Genomic DNA, 18,383 nt, shown 5'->3' with positions numbered 1-18,383 from the left:
CCCTCTGTCCCTCCCCCATCACAGGATATGCTGAGAGCCTGTGTCTGGTGGCCAGTGTGATCTGTGCGCTGTAACATCCCCCCCCTCTGTCCCTCCCCCATCACAGGATATGCTGAGAGCCTGTGTCTGGCGGCCGGTGTGGTCTGTGCGCTGTAACATCCCCCCCCCCCCCCTCTGTCCCTTCCCCATCACAGGATATGCTGAGAGCCTGTGTCTGGCGGCCGGTGTGATCTGTGTAAGTTCGCTGTAACATTCCCCCCCCCCCCCCCCCCTCTGTCCCTTCCTCATCACAGGATATGCTGAGAGCCTGTGTCTGGCGGCCGGTGTGATCTGTGTCTGTGCGCTGTAACATCCCCCCCCCCACTGTCCCTCCCCCATCACAGGATATGCTGAGAGCCTGTGTCTGGCGGCCGGTGTGATCTGTGTAAGTTCGCTGTAACATTCCCCCCCCCCCCTCTGTCCCTTCCTCATCACAGGATATGCTGAGAGCCTGTGTCTGGCGGCCGGTGTGATCTGTGTCTGTGCGCTGTAACATCCCCCCCCCCACTGTCCCTCCCCCATCACAGGATATGCTGAGAGCCTGTGTCTGGCGGCCGGTGTGATCTGTGTCTGTGTGCTGTAACATCCCCCCGCCCCCCCTCTGTCCCTTACCCATCACAGGATATGCTGAGAGCCTGTGTCTGGCGGCCGGTGTGATCTGTGTCTGTGCGCTGTAACATCCCCCCCCGTCCCTTCCCCATCACAGGATATGCTGAGAGCCTGTGTCTGGCGGCCGGTGTGATCTGTGTCTGTGCGCTGTAACATCCCCCCCCCCCCCACTGTCCCTCCCCCATCACAGGATATGCTGAGAGCCTGTGTCTGGCGGCCAGTGTGATCTGTGTCTGTGCGCTGTAACATCCCCCCCCCTCTGTCCCTTCCCCACACAGGATATGCTGAGAGCCTGTGTCTGGCGGCCGGTGTGATACGTGTCTGTGCGCTGTAACATTCCCCCCCCCTCCCCCCCCCGTCCCATCCCCATCACAGGATATGCTGAGAGCCTGTGTCTGGCGGCCGGTGTGATCTGTGTCTGTGCGCTGTAACATCCCCCCCCCCCCCTGTCCCTCCCCCATCACAGGATATGCTGAGAGCCTGTGTCTGGCGGCCGGTATGATCTGTGTCTGTGCGCTGTAACATCCCCCCCTCTGTCCCTTCCCCATCACAGGCTATGCTGAGAGCCTGTTTCTGGCGGCCAGTGTGATCTGTGTCTGTGCGCTGTAACATCCCCCCCCCCCCCGTCCCTCCCCCATCACAGGATATGCTGAGAGCCTGTGTCTGGTGGCCGGTGTGATCTGTGTCTGTGCACTGTAACATCCTCCCCACTGTCCCTCCCCCATCACAGGCTATGCTGAGAGCCTGTGTCTGGCGGCCGGTGTGATACGTGTCTGTGCGCTGTAACATCCCCCCCCCCCCCCACTGTCCCCTCCCCCATCACAGGATATGCTGAGAGCCTGTGTCTGGCGGCCGGTGTGATAAGTGTCTGTGCGCTGTAACATCTCCCCCTCTGTCCCTTCCCCATCACAGGCTATGCTGAGAGCCTGTGTCTGGCGGCCGGTGTGATACGTGTCTGTGCACTGTAACATCCTCCCCACTGTCCCTCCCCCATCACAGGATATGCTGAGAGCCTGTGTCTGGCGGCCGGTGTGATAAGTGTCTGTGCGCTGTAACATCCCCCCCCCGTCCCTCCCCCATCACAGGATATGCTGAGAGCCTGTGTCTGGCGGCCGGTGTGATCTGTGTCTGTGCGCTGTAACATCCCCCCCCCCCTGTCCCTCCCCCATCACAGGATATGCTGAGAGCCTGTGTCTGGCGGCAAGTGTGATCTGTGTCTGTGCGCTGTAACATCCCCCCTCTGGTACTTATGGTAATAGACCCTCTCTAAAATTACTGAGCGCCACCAGTCGCTGTCTTACCTATACAGAGGAGGGGGCCATTAGTTACCTATACAGAGGACGGGGCCCATTAGTTACCTATGCAGAGGAGGGGGCCATTAGTTACCTATACAGAGGACGGGGCCCATTAGTTACCTATGCAGAGGAGGGGGCCATTAGTTACCTATACAGAGGAGGGGGCCCATTACTTACCTCTGCAGAGGAGGGGGCCCATTACTTACCTATGCAGAGGAGGGGGCCCATTAGTTACCTATACAGAGGAGGGGGCCCATTAGTTACCTATGCAGAGGATGGGGCCCATTAGTTACCTATGCAGAGGAGGGGGCCCATTAGTTACCTATGCAGAGGAGGGGGCCCATTAGTTACCTATGCAGAGGAGGGGGCCCATTAGTTACCTATGCAGAGGATGGGGCCCATTAGTTACCTATGCAGAGGAGGGGGCCCATTAGTTACCTATGCAGAGGATGGGGCCCATTAGTTACCTATGCAGAGGAGGGGGCCCATTAGTTACCTATGCAGAGGAGGGGGCCCATTAGTTACCTATGCAGAGGAGGGGGCCCATTAGTTACCTATGCAGAGGATGGGGCCCATTAGTTACCTATGCAGAGGAGGGGGCCCATTAGTTACCTATGCAGAGGATGGGGCCCATTAGTTACCTATGCAGAGGAGGGGGCCCATTAGTTACCTATGCAGAGGAGGGGGCCCATTAGTTACCTATGCAGAGGAGGGGGCCCATTAGTTACCTATGCAGAGGAGGGGGCCCATTAGTTACCTATACAGAGGAGGGGGCCCATTAGTTACCTATGCAGTGGAGGGGGCCCATTAGTTACCTATGCAGTGGAGGGGGCCCATTAGTTACCTATGCAGTGGAGGGGGCCCATTAGTTACCTATACAGAGGAGGGGGCCCATTACTTACCTACGCAGAGGAGGGGGCCCATTACTTACCTACACAGAGGAGGGAGCCCATTAGTTACCTACGCAGAGGAGGGGGCCCATTAGTTACCTACGCAGAGGAGGGGGCCCATTACTTACCTACACAGAGGAGGGAGCCCATTAGTTACCTACGCAGAGGAGGGGGCCCATTAGTTACCTATGCAGAGGAGGGGGCCCATTACTTACCTATGCAGAGGAGGGGGCCCATTAGTTACCTATACAGAGGAGGGGGCCCATTAGTTACCTATACAGAGGAGGGGGCCCATTAGTTACCTATGCAGAGGAGGGGGCCCATTAGTTACCTATGCAGAGGAGGGGGCCCATTAGTTACCTATGCAGAGGAGGGGGCCCATTAGTTACCTATGCAGAGGAGGGGGCCCATTAGTTACCTATGCAGAGGAGGGGGCCCATTAGTTACCTATGCAGAGGAGGGGGCCCATTAGTTACCTATGCAGAGGAGGGGGCCCATTAGTTATCTATACAGAGGAGGGGGCCCATTAGTTACCTATGCAGAGGAGGGGGCCGTTAGTTACCTATATAGAGGAGGGGGCCCATTAGTTACCTATGCAGAGGAGGGGGCCCATTAGTTACCTATGCAGAGGAGGGGGCCCATTAGTTACCTATGCAGAGGAGGGGGCCCATTAGTTACCTATACAGAGGAGGGGGCCCATTAGTTACCTATGCAGAGGAGGGGGCCCATTAGTTACCTATGCAGAGGAGGGGGCCCATTAGTTACCTATGCAGAGGAGGGGGCCCATTAGTTACCTATGCAGAGGAGGGGGCCCATTAGTTACCTATGCAGAGGAGGGGGCCCATTAGTTACCTATGCAGAGGAGGGGGCCCATTACTTACCTACGCAGAGGAGGGGGCCTATTAGTTACCTATACAGAGGAGGGGGCCCAGAAGCTGCGTGTTCCGTAGTATATGAACCCTGCCATAATGCGGTGCAGAATGTATACACAGACACAGCATTATAACCATCTTACTGTGATGTAATAAGACCAGATGGCCATGTGGGTGAATATAGGACTTTCCCTGGGACTGTGTCCGCTCCTCCCAGGGGTAACTGTGCATCCTTTCCACCAGGGGGACACCGTGTACCAGAAGGTGGTCCTGGAGCTGGATGAGGCCGGGCTACAGAAGACCGTCCAGCCAATGGTCCGAGAATACTTTGAGCATGGAGACACGGGGGAGGTCATAGTAAGTACATGCTCACTGCACGCTGCCATATGTAGGTATACCAGTGTGTGTGTGTGTGTGTGTGTGTGTGTGTGTGTGTGTGTGCGCATACAGAAAATGTATTCACAGTAGAATTGACCCGACGCGTTTCGGCAGAATGACTTCAGGGGGTTTTCAGCTGAAACTGTAGCGTACACACTCTCTCGATTTGGGCTTTTGACACGATATATATGAACAAAATTATCATAATGGGCTGGGTTAAGGGCATACCAAAACAAAGAGGCGTGAGTACAGAACCTAAACAAAAGTGACGGGGTATGCGTCTACTAAACTTCTGTATAGAAATGCCGGTCTGGTCCCGCAGTTAAATTTGAGAGGCACAAGCAGACAGACAATAGCCCTTAAAATGGCTAAGGATAATACAAGGCACAGTTGCTAATATTTCAATATGCATTACATAATGTGACACACACGGAGCACCAAACTTCTATAAAGCCGGGTATGCGACTAGTCAGTTTGCGGTAGTCACCCTGCCAAACTGCTATAAAGCCGGGTATGCGAGTATAGTCAGTTTGCGGTAGTCACCCTGTAGTCGCATACCCGGCTTTATAGCAGTTTGGCAGGGTGACTACCGCAAACTGACTAGTCGCATACCCGGCTTTATAGAATTAATGAACTACAATAGTTACACTATAATAAGTACATAGATTCCATTCATGAAGTTGTAATGGCTGGACGAACATGCATATTAGATGTAAATGTGTAGCAGCAAATGATATCAGAAATAAAAAGAAGGGGAGATTTATGAGGTGAATATACTGAACACAGTTTATTTAATCAGTAATAGTGCAATGTTACAATGTTGTCAAAACAAGTCTAGATGGTAACAATTGGAAGCAACACATGTAACAATGTTAGATAAAAGGGTATGTGCACATATAATGTCTGAAAATGGTGAAGAGCAGCCAGATGTGGTGTGGAGCCCCTGGCCAGGGGTCTGTTGGCCGGCTGTTCGTAGAGGGGATGGACAGTAGTGGTAATTTAACCGCAGTTACCATCTAGACTTGTTTTGACAACATTGTAACATTGCACTATTACTGATTAAATAAACTGTGTTCAGTATTTCTTCTTCTTACTTCATGGCAGCCATACAATGGGTTCATCCCTCTCTCCCCTTACAATTAGACAGGTAGTTTTTCCCTAGGACACGCCCCCTTCTTCCACCAGTACATAGCCAGCACCTTCCCCCATGACTCCAGTCTTTTTCCTGTCTCCTATACAGATAGACAGTGTAGTACAGGTTTTATTTATTTTATTTCTTACCTACTGGTAGGCGTTACGCTGCCAGTCCTGGGCAGCGTTGGGGTGGCGGTGCCTTTCCCATTAGGAGGTCTGGCCGGCGGCATGTACCTCGCTTGCGTGTACTGGTAAGCGGAGGGAGCCGGAGGTTTTCTCCTAGTTAAATCCCCGCCGGCAGACAGAAGCGTCTGTGTGGCGCGTGCTGGGCTCCCGGTGTGCGGGTCATCAGGCGTTCAGGCGCGCTGCTCTGACCCAAACACGCTGTCCCCGCGCAGTACTGTGACGCAACCTTGCGGTCCACAGGGCAGGAAGTCAGGCGGGCGTGCGTTCCAAGCGTCGGGATGACGCGCACGCTGCCTGACGCTGCTAAGGCGGAAGTAGCCTTCTTAATGCGCCTGGTCGGTGTTACAGGCGCTTCCTCGTGCTAGCTGTGCTGTTTGCAAGCCCCGTGGTACCAGAGACATGGAGGAGGAAGCCTCTCAAAAACTTTCTACGTTGCTGCCCAGGTAGGTCCTCTCAGAGGACTGAGTTTTTTTATATATGGAAAATTACGCAGAGTAGTTAGTGATTATTGTTATTTAATCTTCTAGTGTGCCTGTGGGGACTAAGAAGAAATTGGCCAAGAAGAAACATGTTAGCAAGACATGTATTGGTTGTGATAAGATTTTCACTGGAGAGAATTCCTTGTGCCGCAGCTGTGACAAGGGAGCTGATACCAGTATTGGGACTGTTTCCCAGATTAGTGAGCTTATGGCCTGGATGAAAGATAACTTTGTCTCCAAGAAAGAATATCAGGGGAAAAGGTCCAGGTCACAGACCAGTCTGGATGTAGAATGTGATTTGCCTGCGGCTGCGGATATTGATGATGATGATGATGGGGATGACGGCACAGAAGCCGGTGAACTAGTGGAAGAGGAACGGTCCTTTAATTTAGAGCTGGTGGAGGTGGTTCTTAAAGAACTGTATAAAACACTGAACTATAAACAACCAGTGAGAACCGAGTATGACGCTCTGTTTGAGGACAGGTCAAGAAAGGGGAGGTGTTTTCCCGTGCACAAGGTGGTTAAGGAGATCCTAATTAAGGAGTGGTCCAATGCGGACAAACGGATTGGGCCTGTGAAAAGGACAGAGAAGATGTACCCCATAGAGGATGCAGAATTTCTAAAGTGGTGTAGTATTCCCAAAATTGATGCGGCAGTGTCCGAAGTCACCACCAAAACTACGATTCCTCTTGAGGACGGGGCATCTCTTAAGGATGCTATGGAGAAGCGTATGGAGAGCACTTTAAAAAGGCTGCACATCTCTAGCGACACATCTATCAAATCAGGAGTGGCTATTGCCTCCTTGGCTAGAGCCCTTAGGATATGGTGCGCCTCTTTACAAGAGGACCTACAAGAACGGGTGGCTAGAGAGCAAATGATCAGCAGTCTGGCACAAATCCAACTTACCGTTGATTATATATGTGAGGCATCCCTAGACGTGCTGGATTACTCAGCGAAGGCGTTGACCTCTGGAGTGGTGGCAAGGAGAGCCCTGTGGCTCAAGTCTTGGGCAGCAGACACCCACTCTAAAAATAAACTGGCAACCCTGCCTTTCGAGGGGGAATTCCTTTTCGGCAGCAAACTCGACCAGATGATACAGAGGATGTCGGGTGGGAAGTCAGTGAGACTCCCCCAAGATAAAAGGGGAAGAGGTTTCAATTATTTCCCCAGGCAAAGCTTCAGACAAGCCAGGGCCTATAGGCCCGGGAGGCCTTTTCGGGAGAGATATACCTCAGGTATTTCCAGAGCCTTCTTTCGGCAGACTGTCAAAAGAGGGGATAAGAAACAGTGACAAGTTGTGTCCCGTGGACAATTTACAGGTGGCCGGAAGATTGCTGCAGTTTGCCCACATGTGGGAACAAACGGTACAAGACACCTGGGTTCTAGAAGTGGTGTCCACGGGATATCGCCTAGAGTTCATTTCAAAACCCAGAAGGGAAAAATTTTTAGTTTCAAGGATTCCAATTTTAAGGGCGGAGCAGGAAGCATTGGCCCTGAGCATAAGAGATCTGGCGGATTCGGGGGCCGTGGAGCCGGTCCCAGAGGCAGAGCAGGGCCTAGGGTTCTACTCTCGTTTGTTCGTGGTAACAAAAAGTTCTGGAGGTTTCAGAACAATCTTGGATCTAAGAGATCTAAACGCCAGAATCTGGAAACGCAAGTTCCACATGGAAACAGCCAAGACTATCCTTATGGGTCTGAGAAGGGAAGACTACATGGTCTCTATAGACCTAAGAGACGCTTATTTTCCATGTCCCTATCTATATACCAGACAGAAAATTTCTCAGGTTCTGCGTCAAAGGAAAACATCTTCAGTTTACCTGCCTTCCCTTTGGTCTCACATCCTCACCGAGGGTATTTACAAAAGTACTCGTAGTCATGATAGAGTGCTTAAGGAGAAAGAACATAGCAATATGGGCTTATTTGGACGATCTACTTATCTCAGCAAAGTCAAAAGCAGTAGCCGTCCGAGATACAGAAATAGTAGTCCAGTTCCTACAAGATCACGGATGGCTGATCAATTGGAACAAGAGCCATCTGTGTCCTACACAGACCATCCAATACCTAGGCGTCATCGTGGACACAGTACGGTTCGAGGTCACCCTGTCCGGCCAGAGATGCGAGAAGATTCAAGAGCTGGTAGAGGTAATCCAAAGGAATCGGAAGGTTCCGCTGAGACTAGCAATAAGTCTCTTAGGGATGATGTCTTCAACAGTGGAGGTGGTACCATGGGCCAGGTGGCATATGAGGACACTACAGTGGCATCTCCTACCCTATACCAGAAGCCAAGTTTCTCTGGAACGCTACATCACACTCCCTCAATCAGTGGTGTCGTCACTTCAGTGGTGGCAAAGCAGGTACATGGCGGTCAGAAGAATGTCTCTTTAAAGCCCACAGTATGTAGTGCTGACAACAGACGCAAGCGTCACAGGGTGGGGAGCACATTGCTCAGGCAAAACTACCCAAGGTATCTGGTCCGTCCAAGAATCGGATCTATCATCCAACCTCAGGGAGCTTCGAGCAGTTTTCATGGCCATGAAGTTCTTCTCAGGCGAAATAGGAAAATCCCACCTAAGAGTATTCTCAGACAACGTAGCGACAGTCGCTTATATCAACAAGCAAGGGGGGACAAGGAGTCGCCCACTGCTAGAAGAGATCCGGTTGATCATGGGCTGGGCAGAGAAACATCTCCGATCCATCTCGGCATTACACGTGCCAGGGGAAGAAAATCAGCTGGCAGACTTCCTAAGCAGGACTCAAATTCTGCCAGGAGAATGGGAGCTGAAGGACTCAGTCTTCAGACAAATCGTTCGCAGATTCGGCCAGCCACAAATAGATCTGATGGGGACGCCAGAGAATACGAAGGTTCAACGATTCTTCTCCAGAAACCCGGCACGAGGATCGGAAGGCGTGGACGCCCTGTCCCAGAGATGGCAGTTCTCCCTGGTATACATCTTCCCACCCTTCCCACTCATACACAAAGTACTGTGGAAGATCAGGTCGGAGAGAGTTCGGGCGATAGTTATTCTCCCATATTGGCCCAGGAGGGCCTGGTTCCCGATGGCAGAGGGCATGGCGGTGGCAGAGCCATGGTTTCTTCCAGTGTCACAGGATCTTCTGATGCAGGGCCCAGTAATGTGCCAGGACCCACAGAAACTTCATTTAGCGGCATGGAATTTGAAAGGAAGAAACTGACAGATAAAGGCCTGTCAGCAGTCGTAGTAGACATGCTGCTTCAAGCAAGGAAGAAAGTTTCCTCTGATATATATTATAGAATCTGGAGGATCTTCGCGGGATGGTCTGAACATAGATTTCCTTTTCCCAAGGCTAGACTGGCGCATGTTCTACAGTTCCTCTGTGAAGGGTTTAATAAGGGCCTATCCATAGCAACTCTGAAGGTACAAGTTTCAGCCCTTAGTGTTCTACTGGATAAGAAGTTAGCAGACCAAGGACTGATAAAAAGATTTTTTCAAGCAGCCAAAAGAATCCGTCCAAGAGTTAGACCAGTGATTCCTCAGTGGGACCTCAATCTGGTACTAAACGGTCTCATGGCAAACCCATTTGAACCATGTGAGAGAGCTGGGCTAAAATTTCTTACATGGAAGGTAGCGTTTATGGTCGCTATTACGTCGGCAAGACGTGTAGGGGAGTTACATGCGTTACTATGTTGTGAACCCTACCTTAAGTTATTTCCGGACAAAGTAGTCCTAAGAACCAAACCTTCATTTTTTCCGAAGGTAGTCTCATCTTTTCATATGAGTCAAGATATTGTTTTGCCTTGTTTTTTTCCAAATCCAACCACTAGAAGAGAAAAAGATCTTCATACGCTGGATATGGTGAGAATAATCAAAATTTATTTGGATCGTACAGCAAGCTTCAGGAAAACGAGATCGTTGTTTGTGATTCCACAAGGAGCAAAGAAAGGATTTGCGCCTTCAAAACAAACTATCTCAAGGTGGCTCAAAGAAGTTATTTGTTTCACCTACAAGAAAGTTGGCCGACAAGTTCCAGAAGGTATAAAGGCACACTCGGCTAGGGCAATGGCAACTTCCTGGGCAAGAGAGGCTAACGTCTCGGTCAAAGACATATGCCAAGCTGCTACATGGTCGTCCATACATACCTTTGCAAAACATTATGCATTGGATGTAGCTGAAGAATCTTTTGGGAGCAGAGTTCTACATCAGGCCTTGATTTAAGGTATTGTAGCCCACCCTACTGCTTTGGTATATCCCATTGTATGGCTGCCATGAAGTAAGAAGAAGAAAGTTACGGATTATACTTACGATAATTCCTTTTCTTCGGAGTACTTCATGGCAGCCTGTATTATTATCCCCCCCCCGTGTTTGTGTTTTTCCCTAGGATCGGTGGCGGAGACGAGTCAAAAGACTGGAGTCATGGGGGAAGGTGCTGGCTATGTACTGGTGGAAGAAGGGGGCGTGTCCTAGGGAAAAACTACCTGTCTAATTGTAAGGGGAGAGAGGGATGAACCCATTGTATGGCTGCCATGAAGTACTCCGAAGAAAAGGAATTATCGTAAGTATAATCCGTAACTATTCACCTCATAAATCTCCCCTTTTTATTTCTGATATCATTGTAGTTCATTATTTCTATAAAGCCGGGTATGCGACTAGTCAGTTTGCGGTAGTCACCCTGCCAAACTGCTATAAAGCCGGGTATGCGACTAGTCAGTTTGCGGTAGTCACCCTGCCAAACTGCTATAAAGCCGGGTATGCGACTAGTCAGTTTGCGGTAGTCACCCTGCCAAACTGCTATAAAGCCGGGTATGCGACTACAGGGTGACTACCGCAAACTGACTATACTCGCATACCCGGCTTTATAGCAGTTTGGCAGGGTGACTACCGCAAACTGACTAGTCGCATACCCGGCTTTATAGCAGTTTGGCAGGGTGACTACCGCAAACTGACTAGTCGCATACCCGGCTTTATAGCAGTTTGGTGCTCCGTGTGTGTCACATTATGTAATGCATATTGAAATATTAGCAACTGTGCCTTGTATTATCCTTCATTTTAAGGGCTATTGTCTGTCTGCTTGTGCCTCTCAAATTCCTTTATGTTGTGACAGCCTGATATATCATGAGCAGCGGAGTCGCGGCTCCGTGAACTACATTAACCCTGTCACCTCCACACATGATTTATTCATGTGTGCGTTCTGAATGCAATGTACTTATTATAGTGTAACTATATCTGTAGGAGAGATGATGCAGCTATGGAACACCCACATGGGCGTTCCAGCTTTGGCAGTATAGTCGCAAGGACGGCAGCATATCGATGGAACGTGCGTACACACTGCATTTTTGTTCCGATATGAGGCCGTCCTGTGAAGCAGGGAGATTTGTAGGTCAGACCTGAAGCTTCAAATGTTGAATTCTCCACAATTCCTGAAATATTTATTCTGTCTCCACTTTGGGTGGAATGTGATCCTCCTACAAGGGACGTATCCCTTATATGTCCTACCTGCAGACAAGATGTGCCCATGTATATTCAGGCAAAACGCCGCTGTTCTCTTCCATTTATAAGGGAGAGTTTATGATCCCACACAAACAGATGATTATCTCAATTGAAGTCCTCTTATTGGATACAGAAAAACTCCAAAACTACTTTGGTGATCTGTCTGAGTCCAGTAGACCATAAGTGGCTTAATTGGAACCCAGCACAATTGTCCCTGGAGAGGTGTGCTCTGCTCATAAATAATATAATATATATATATATATATATATATATATATATATATATATAATATATATATATATATATATATATATATATATATATATATATATATATATATATATATATATATATATATATATATATATATATATGCGGACGGGGGGAGGTGCGGCACTCTCAGTCAGAAATAAAGACTTGCAGACTGTAGTGACAGCAACGTTTCAATGCTTTAATCGCATTGTCATCAGGCTCAATGAATAATATATATATATATATATATATATATATATCTATAATCAGAATAAGAACAGGCGCTCCATAGTGCAGGTAAAAGATGTATTTTATTGGAGACAAGGTAACATGTATAGGGATAGGGTCACGTACCGAGACAGGCGGTATAGGGTACCGCAGACAAAAACAGCATGCATAAGGTGCCCAGCACCGTTCAATCCTTGGCGCAGCTTCCACCACGGACTTCACAGATCTTACTGACGTCGCTAGGCCACGCCCCAACGCGTTTCGTCATCGACTTCGTCAGAGGGCTGGCCTAGCGACGGTCAGTTGCCTCTTTTATCCTCCACCAGTATACACAGGTGTCGGTAATTAAATTAGCAGCATTCAAAAGAGCTTTGCCCCATAGCCTTTTACAAGCCATATCTTTGTACATACAAAACATATCGTACATATAATAACAATAATCCATTTAAAATTACATACATATTCATAAAGGAATTTACAATCATTAAAAAATTGCATTCATTAAGACATGGATATAATAAGAACCGTTTGGTCCACATGCGTTTTATACACATATTAAGGGAAAAATATACATAAAAATTTTTTATGGTATGAAAGGTATACATATAAAAAAAGCATACATATAAAACAGTGTTAATAAAAATTAAGCACACTTTAACACACATATTCTTAAATCGAATTAGTATTCTTAAAGTGAAAGAACCCAAATTTCTTTCACTCTTAAAAGCGTCCGTACACACCATCCAATTTTGACTTTGCAGAAAGATTTTTTCGTAATGAGATTTTTTCGCAATCTACACAGAAGCCTTTTTTAACAGATATCTGGGATATATACATTATATCGCTGTTTATTTCGCATACTCCCGTCTTTTTAACCGGAATATGCAACCTGTTAGCGTACTAGAACATAATAATAAAACCAAACCAGATAAAGACAATATAATTGAAAACAATATAACTGAGCCAGAGAAAAGGACAATAATTTCTAAGACAATATTAGCAGAGTAGGTCAACCTAGGAACGGAGTGATCTCCAATCCCTCGTTTAGGCCACTTGGTGACACGGTTGCCAGGTGATACATCCACCATGACTCCCTTTTTAGTAACTGTTTTTCCCGGTCACCTCCTCTGATATCCAAATTCACCACCTCTAAACCAACAAATCTCATACCTCCTGGTTCCCCATTTTGACATGTTAGAAAATGTCTAGGTACACTATGATTTTTTACTTTATTCTTTATATTTCTTTAATGTTCTAAAATACGAATTTTTAGTGTCCTCTTTGTCTGTCCGACGTATCTTTTCCCACAGGGGCAACTCAGGAGGTATATAACGTGGGTGGTGTTACAATTAATAGGTCCCTTCACTTTGAATTCTTTTCCTCCCCGGCCTGTCACCTTTTTACAGCCTTTCAAACTATGGGGACACATTTTGCATCTCCCACAGCTCGAAAAGCCTGCAAATGGGGCTAGACCGAAATGTGAAACCGAGGGTCCCGTCACCATGGGTAACAAACTTGGTGATAGTTTATTTCTTAGGGTGTCCGCTCTCTTAAAAATAATTTCAGGGTTCATCGGGACTATATCTTTCAAGATGGGGTCCATCTTTATAATGGACCAATGTTTATTCAAGATACGTCTCACATCATTAGTCTGCGCGCTAAACTGTGTGACGAAGGGACAGAATAGGTTTTTTTCTGAAGATTTTTTATCCTTATACCGCAGCAAACTTGTGCGCTCTATTCCCCTACATTTACACAGAGCATTTTCAATTAGCGCCTCTGGGTACCCCTTTTCTTTAAACCGTTGCACATATATTGATGCTTGTTGTTCAAACAGTTCTAAATTACTGCAGTTTCTTCTCAAGCGTAACAGCTGTGAATATGGAAGATTCGACTTCCATTTTTTTGCGTGACAGCTGTCATATTTCAGATAGCTGTTGCTATCCACAGCTTTGAAGAAAGTGCTTGTCTCAATGCTCTTGTTCTCATGTGTGCCCACAGTCCTGAGGGTTAAATCCAAAAAATCTATAGTCATAGAATCAAATTTGTACGTGAAACTTAAATTATATTGGTTTACATGTATATATTCGATAAACTGTAAAAACATACTTTCAGGGCCCTTCCATATTACTATGAGATCGTCTATATAACGCTTATATTTGATAACATTTGTTGCAAAGGGATTATTGGTATACAGATGTTCTTGTTCCCACTCCCCCAAATAGAGATTCGCGAACCCCGGGGCACATATCGTCCCCATCGCAGTCCCACATAGCTGGATGAAGTACTGTCCCAGAAATGAAAAATAGTTAAATTTTAACACAAATTGCAGACATTTAACCAAAAAAGACACCATTTCTTTACACAATGCTGGATCTCTCGATAGTACCTTACTTATACACTCCAACCCCTTTTCGTGAGGGATTGAAGTGTACAGTGCATTGACATCGATAGTTGCCCAATTATAATCATCCTCCCATCTTATGGTCTCCAAAGTCTGTAAGACCGCAGTGGAGTCCTTAATATACGAGTCCAGCTTTGGGACATATTTTTGAAGGAAGTGATCTACATATTCCGACAGTCGATGACGAAACGCGTTGGGGCGTGGCCTAGCGACGTCAGTAAGATCTGTGAAGTCCGTGGTGGAAGCTGCGCCAAGGATTGAACGGTGCTGGGCACCTTATGCATGCTGTTTTTGTCTGCGGTACCCTATACCGCCTGTCTCGGTACGTGACCCTATCCCTATACATGTTACCTTGTCTCCAATAAAATACATCTTTTACCTGCACTATGGAGCGCCTGTTCTTATTCTGATTATAGATCTATTTACCTGTATTGGACACAGGAGAACAGAGCTGCCGGATTAAGGATCTGAGTGCATTAAAAGAGGCACAGGAGCTGGACTCTTTTATCAGAGACTCTGGGAATATTTAATCCCTAACTATTACTACTATCACTTATTGCGCACTGTATGTATTCAAATATATATATATATATATATATATATATATATATGCGGACGGGGGGAGGTGCGGCACTCTCAGTCAGAAATAAAGACTTGCAGACTGTAGTGACAGCAACGTTTCAATGCTTTAATCGCATTGTCATCAGGCTCAATGAATAATATATATATATATATATATATATATATATATATATACACGGACGGGGGGAGGTGCGGCACTCTCAGTCAGAAATAAAGACTTGCAGACTGTAGTGACAGCAACGTTTCAATGCTTTAATCGCATTGTCATCAGGCTCAATGAATAAAACATATCACATACCTTTATACACCCACCGCAGTGCACACCAAATCGTCTACCCCCGTGGTCCGAACATCCGGGTCCCAGGGGAGTGACGTCATCACGCCAAGCGCACATTGTGTGACAGCACCATCACCATAGTTACAACAATAACATATAGCAACAAACACATACAAACACTAGACAAGTTAAAAGCAGAGAATCGGATGAGGTCCTAATGTAACACAGTTATAATGTAAACCTGTTGTCCCAATGCTGCTGGTGTATTAACGCGGTGCAGCGCTCACAGAGCGGTATCGTACTGTGACATATGAGAACAGCATAGCGAGGCTGCAATCATCGGGAGAATATAATTAAATATATATATATATATATATATATATATATATATATATATAGATAGATAGATAGATAGATAGAGAGCAGTATAGGAATCATACAGTGGCACTCCACAGACAAATTTCAAAGGTGCTTTATAGGTGTCCCCATAAAGAAGCACCTTTGAAATTTGTCTGTGGAGTGCCACTGTATGATTCCTATACTGCTCCACTTGCATCTTGACAAAGGGGTGATTAAGACCCCGAAACGTTGGTCCTATTTTTTGCCAAATACACGCTTTGAAAAAACCCGTTTGAGTATATAATGTGCAGTGTATATGGTACACAAGTGCGGTGTATATATGTGTGTGAGTATATGGTAGAGCAGTGCAGTATATATGTGTGTAAGTATATGGTACACAAGTGCGGTATATATATGTGTGTGAGTATATGGTACACAAGTGCGGTGTATATATGTGTGTGAGTATATGGTAGAGCAGTGCAGTATATATGTGTGTAAGTATATGGTACACAAGTGCGGTGTATATATGTGTGTGAGTATATGGTAGAGCAGTGCAGTATATATGTGTGTAAGTATATGGTAGGGCAGTGCAGTATATATGTATGGGAGTGTATGGCAGAGCAGTGCAGTATATATGTGTGTGAGTATATGGTAGAGCAGTGCAGTATATATGTATGGGAGTGTATGGCAGAGCAGTGCAGTATATATGTGTGTGAGTATATGGTAGGGCAGTGCAGTATATATGTGTGTGAGTATATGGTAGAGCAGTGCAGTATATATGTGTGTGAGTATATGGTAGAGCAGTGCAGTATATATGTATGGGAGTGTATGGCAGAGCAGTGCAGTGCACTCTATTCCCCAGTGCTCCCTGTATTTGTTGTGTATTTCAGGCACTTCTGAACGAGCTGAATTTGGGGAGTCAGAAGCCAGGGGTCCCCCGTCTGGCTGTATCCCTGTCTCTGGAAGGAAAGGCCAGTCACCGAGAGCTGACCTCTCGCCTCCTGTGTGACCTGCTGGATAAAGTCCTGTCCGAGGAGGACAATGCGCTGGCCTTCAACCGATTACTGACTGACTTACCTGACCTAATCCTGGACACTCCAGAGGCCCCACAGGTACTGGAAGGACCTGCCCCTCCCACTGGCGGGTGACCACCTGTCTGCCCCTCCCACTGGCGGGTGACCGCCTGCCTGCCCCTCCCACTGGCGGGTGACCGCCTGCCTGCCCCCCCCACTGGCGGGTGATTTTGCACCTCCTGCATCACAGCTCCCACAGGGGATACACCGGAGGGTGGAGGGGCCGGGCACTCACGTCACAGCTCCTACAGGGGGATACACCGGAGGGTGGAGGGGCCGGGCACTCGTGTCTCCCATGTGACAGCTCCTACAGGGGATACACCGGAGGGTGGAGGGGCCGGGTACTCCCGTCACAGCTCCTACAGGGGGATACACCGGAGGGTGGAGGGGCCGGGCACTCGTGTCTCCCGTGTGACAGCTCCTACAGGGGGATACACCGGAGGGTGGAGGGGCCGGGTACTCGTGTCTCCCGCGTGACAGTTCCTACAGGGGATACACCGGATGGTGGAGGGGCCGGGCACTCGTGTCTCCCGTGTGACCGCTCCTACAGGGGGATACACCAGAGGGTGGAGGGGCCGGGCACTCGTGTCTCCCGTGTGACAGCTCCTGCAGGGGGATACACCGGAGGGTGGAGGGGCCGGGTACTCGTGTCTCCCGCGTGACAGCTCCTACAGGGGGATACACCGGAGGGTGGAGGGGCCGGGCACTCGTGTCTCCCGTGTGACAGCTCCTACAGGGGGATACACCGGAGGGTGGAGGGGCCGGGCACTCGTGTCTCCCGTGTGACAGCTCCTACAGGGGGATACACCGGAGGGTGGATGGGCCGGGCACTCGTGTCCCCCGTGTGACAGCTCCTACAGGGGGATACACCGGAGGGTAGATGGGCCGGGCACTCGTGTCCCCCGTGTGACAGCTCCTACAGGGGGATACACCGGAGGGTGGAGGGGCCGGGCACTCGTGTGACAGCTCCTACAGGGGGATACACCGGAGGGTGGAGGGGCCGGGCACTCGTGTCTCCCTTGTCACAGCTCCTACAGGGGGATACACCGGAGGGTGGAGGGGCCGGGCACTCGTGTCTCCCGCGTCACAGCTCCTACAGGGGATACACCGGAGGGTGGAGGGGCCGGGCACTCGTGTCTCCCTTGTCACAGTTCCTACAGGGGGATACACCGGAGGGTGGACGGGCCAGGCACTCGTGTCTCCCGTGTGACAGCTCCTACAGGGGATACACCGGAGGGTGGACGGGCCGGGCACTCGTGTCTCCCTTGTCACAGCTCCTACAGGGGGATACACCGGAGGGTGGAGGGGCCGGGCACTCGTGTCTCCCGTGTGACAGCTCCTACAGGGGATACACCGGATGGTGGAGGGGCGGGCACTCATGTCTCCCGTGTGACAGCTCCTACAGGGGGATACACCGGAGGGTGGACGGGCCGGGCACTTGTGTCTCCCTTGTCACAGCTCCTACAGGGGGATACACCGGAGGGTGGAGGGGCCGGGCACTCGTGTCTCCCGTGTGACAGCTCCTACAGGGGGATACACCGGAGGGTGGAGGGGCCGGGCACTCATGTCACAGCTCCTACAGGGGGATACACTGGAGGGTGGAGGGGCCGGGCACTCGTGTCCCCCGTGTGACAGCTCCTACAGGGGGATACACCAGAGGGTGGAGGGGGCGGGCACTCGCGTCTCCCGTGTGACAGCTCCTACAGGGGATACACTGGAGGGTGGAGGGGCCGGGCATTCGTGTCTCCCGTGTGACAGCTCCTACAGGGGATACACCGGAGGGTGGAGGGGCCGGGCACTCGTGTCTCCCGTGTGACAGCTCCTACAGGGGATACACCGGAGGGTGGAGGGGCCGGGCACTCGTGTCTCCCGTGTGACAGC

At 49.1% G+C, this 18,383-nt stretch overlaps 1 protein-coding gene across 2 annotated transcripts in view; it reads left to right on the top strand.

Annotated features, from left to right (window-relative positions):
* LOC146064167 (programmed cell death protein 4-like) overlaps nucleotides 1–18,383 on the top strand; it is a 45,030-nt gene that overhangs the window by 14,044 nt on the left and 12,603 nt on the right. For both annotated transcript variants that reach the window (XM_083177401.1, XM_083177483.1), the window contains exons 4-5: nucleotides 3,949–4,062; nucleotides 16,320–16,541. In XM_083177401.1, coding sequence (XP_083033527.1) covers nucleotides 3,949–4,062; nucleotides 16,320–16,541 — 336 coding nt within the window. The remainder of the gene's footprint in view (nucleotides 1–3,948; nucleotides 4,063–16,319; nucleotides 16,542–18,383) is intronic.

The sequence above is a fragment of the Crinia signifera genome, chromosome 1 (assembly GCF_055691185.1).
Source record: "Crinia signifera chromosome 1, ASM5569118v1, whole genome shotgun sequence".
Classification (NCBI taxonomy): Eukaryota; Metazoa; Chordata; class Amphibia; order Anura; family Myobatrachidae; genus Crinia; species Crinia signifera.
Note: the sequence above shows the minus strand (reverse complement) of the source record. Positions and strands in the feature narration are given on the sequence as shown.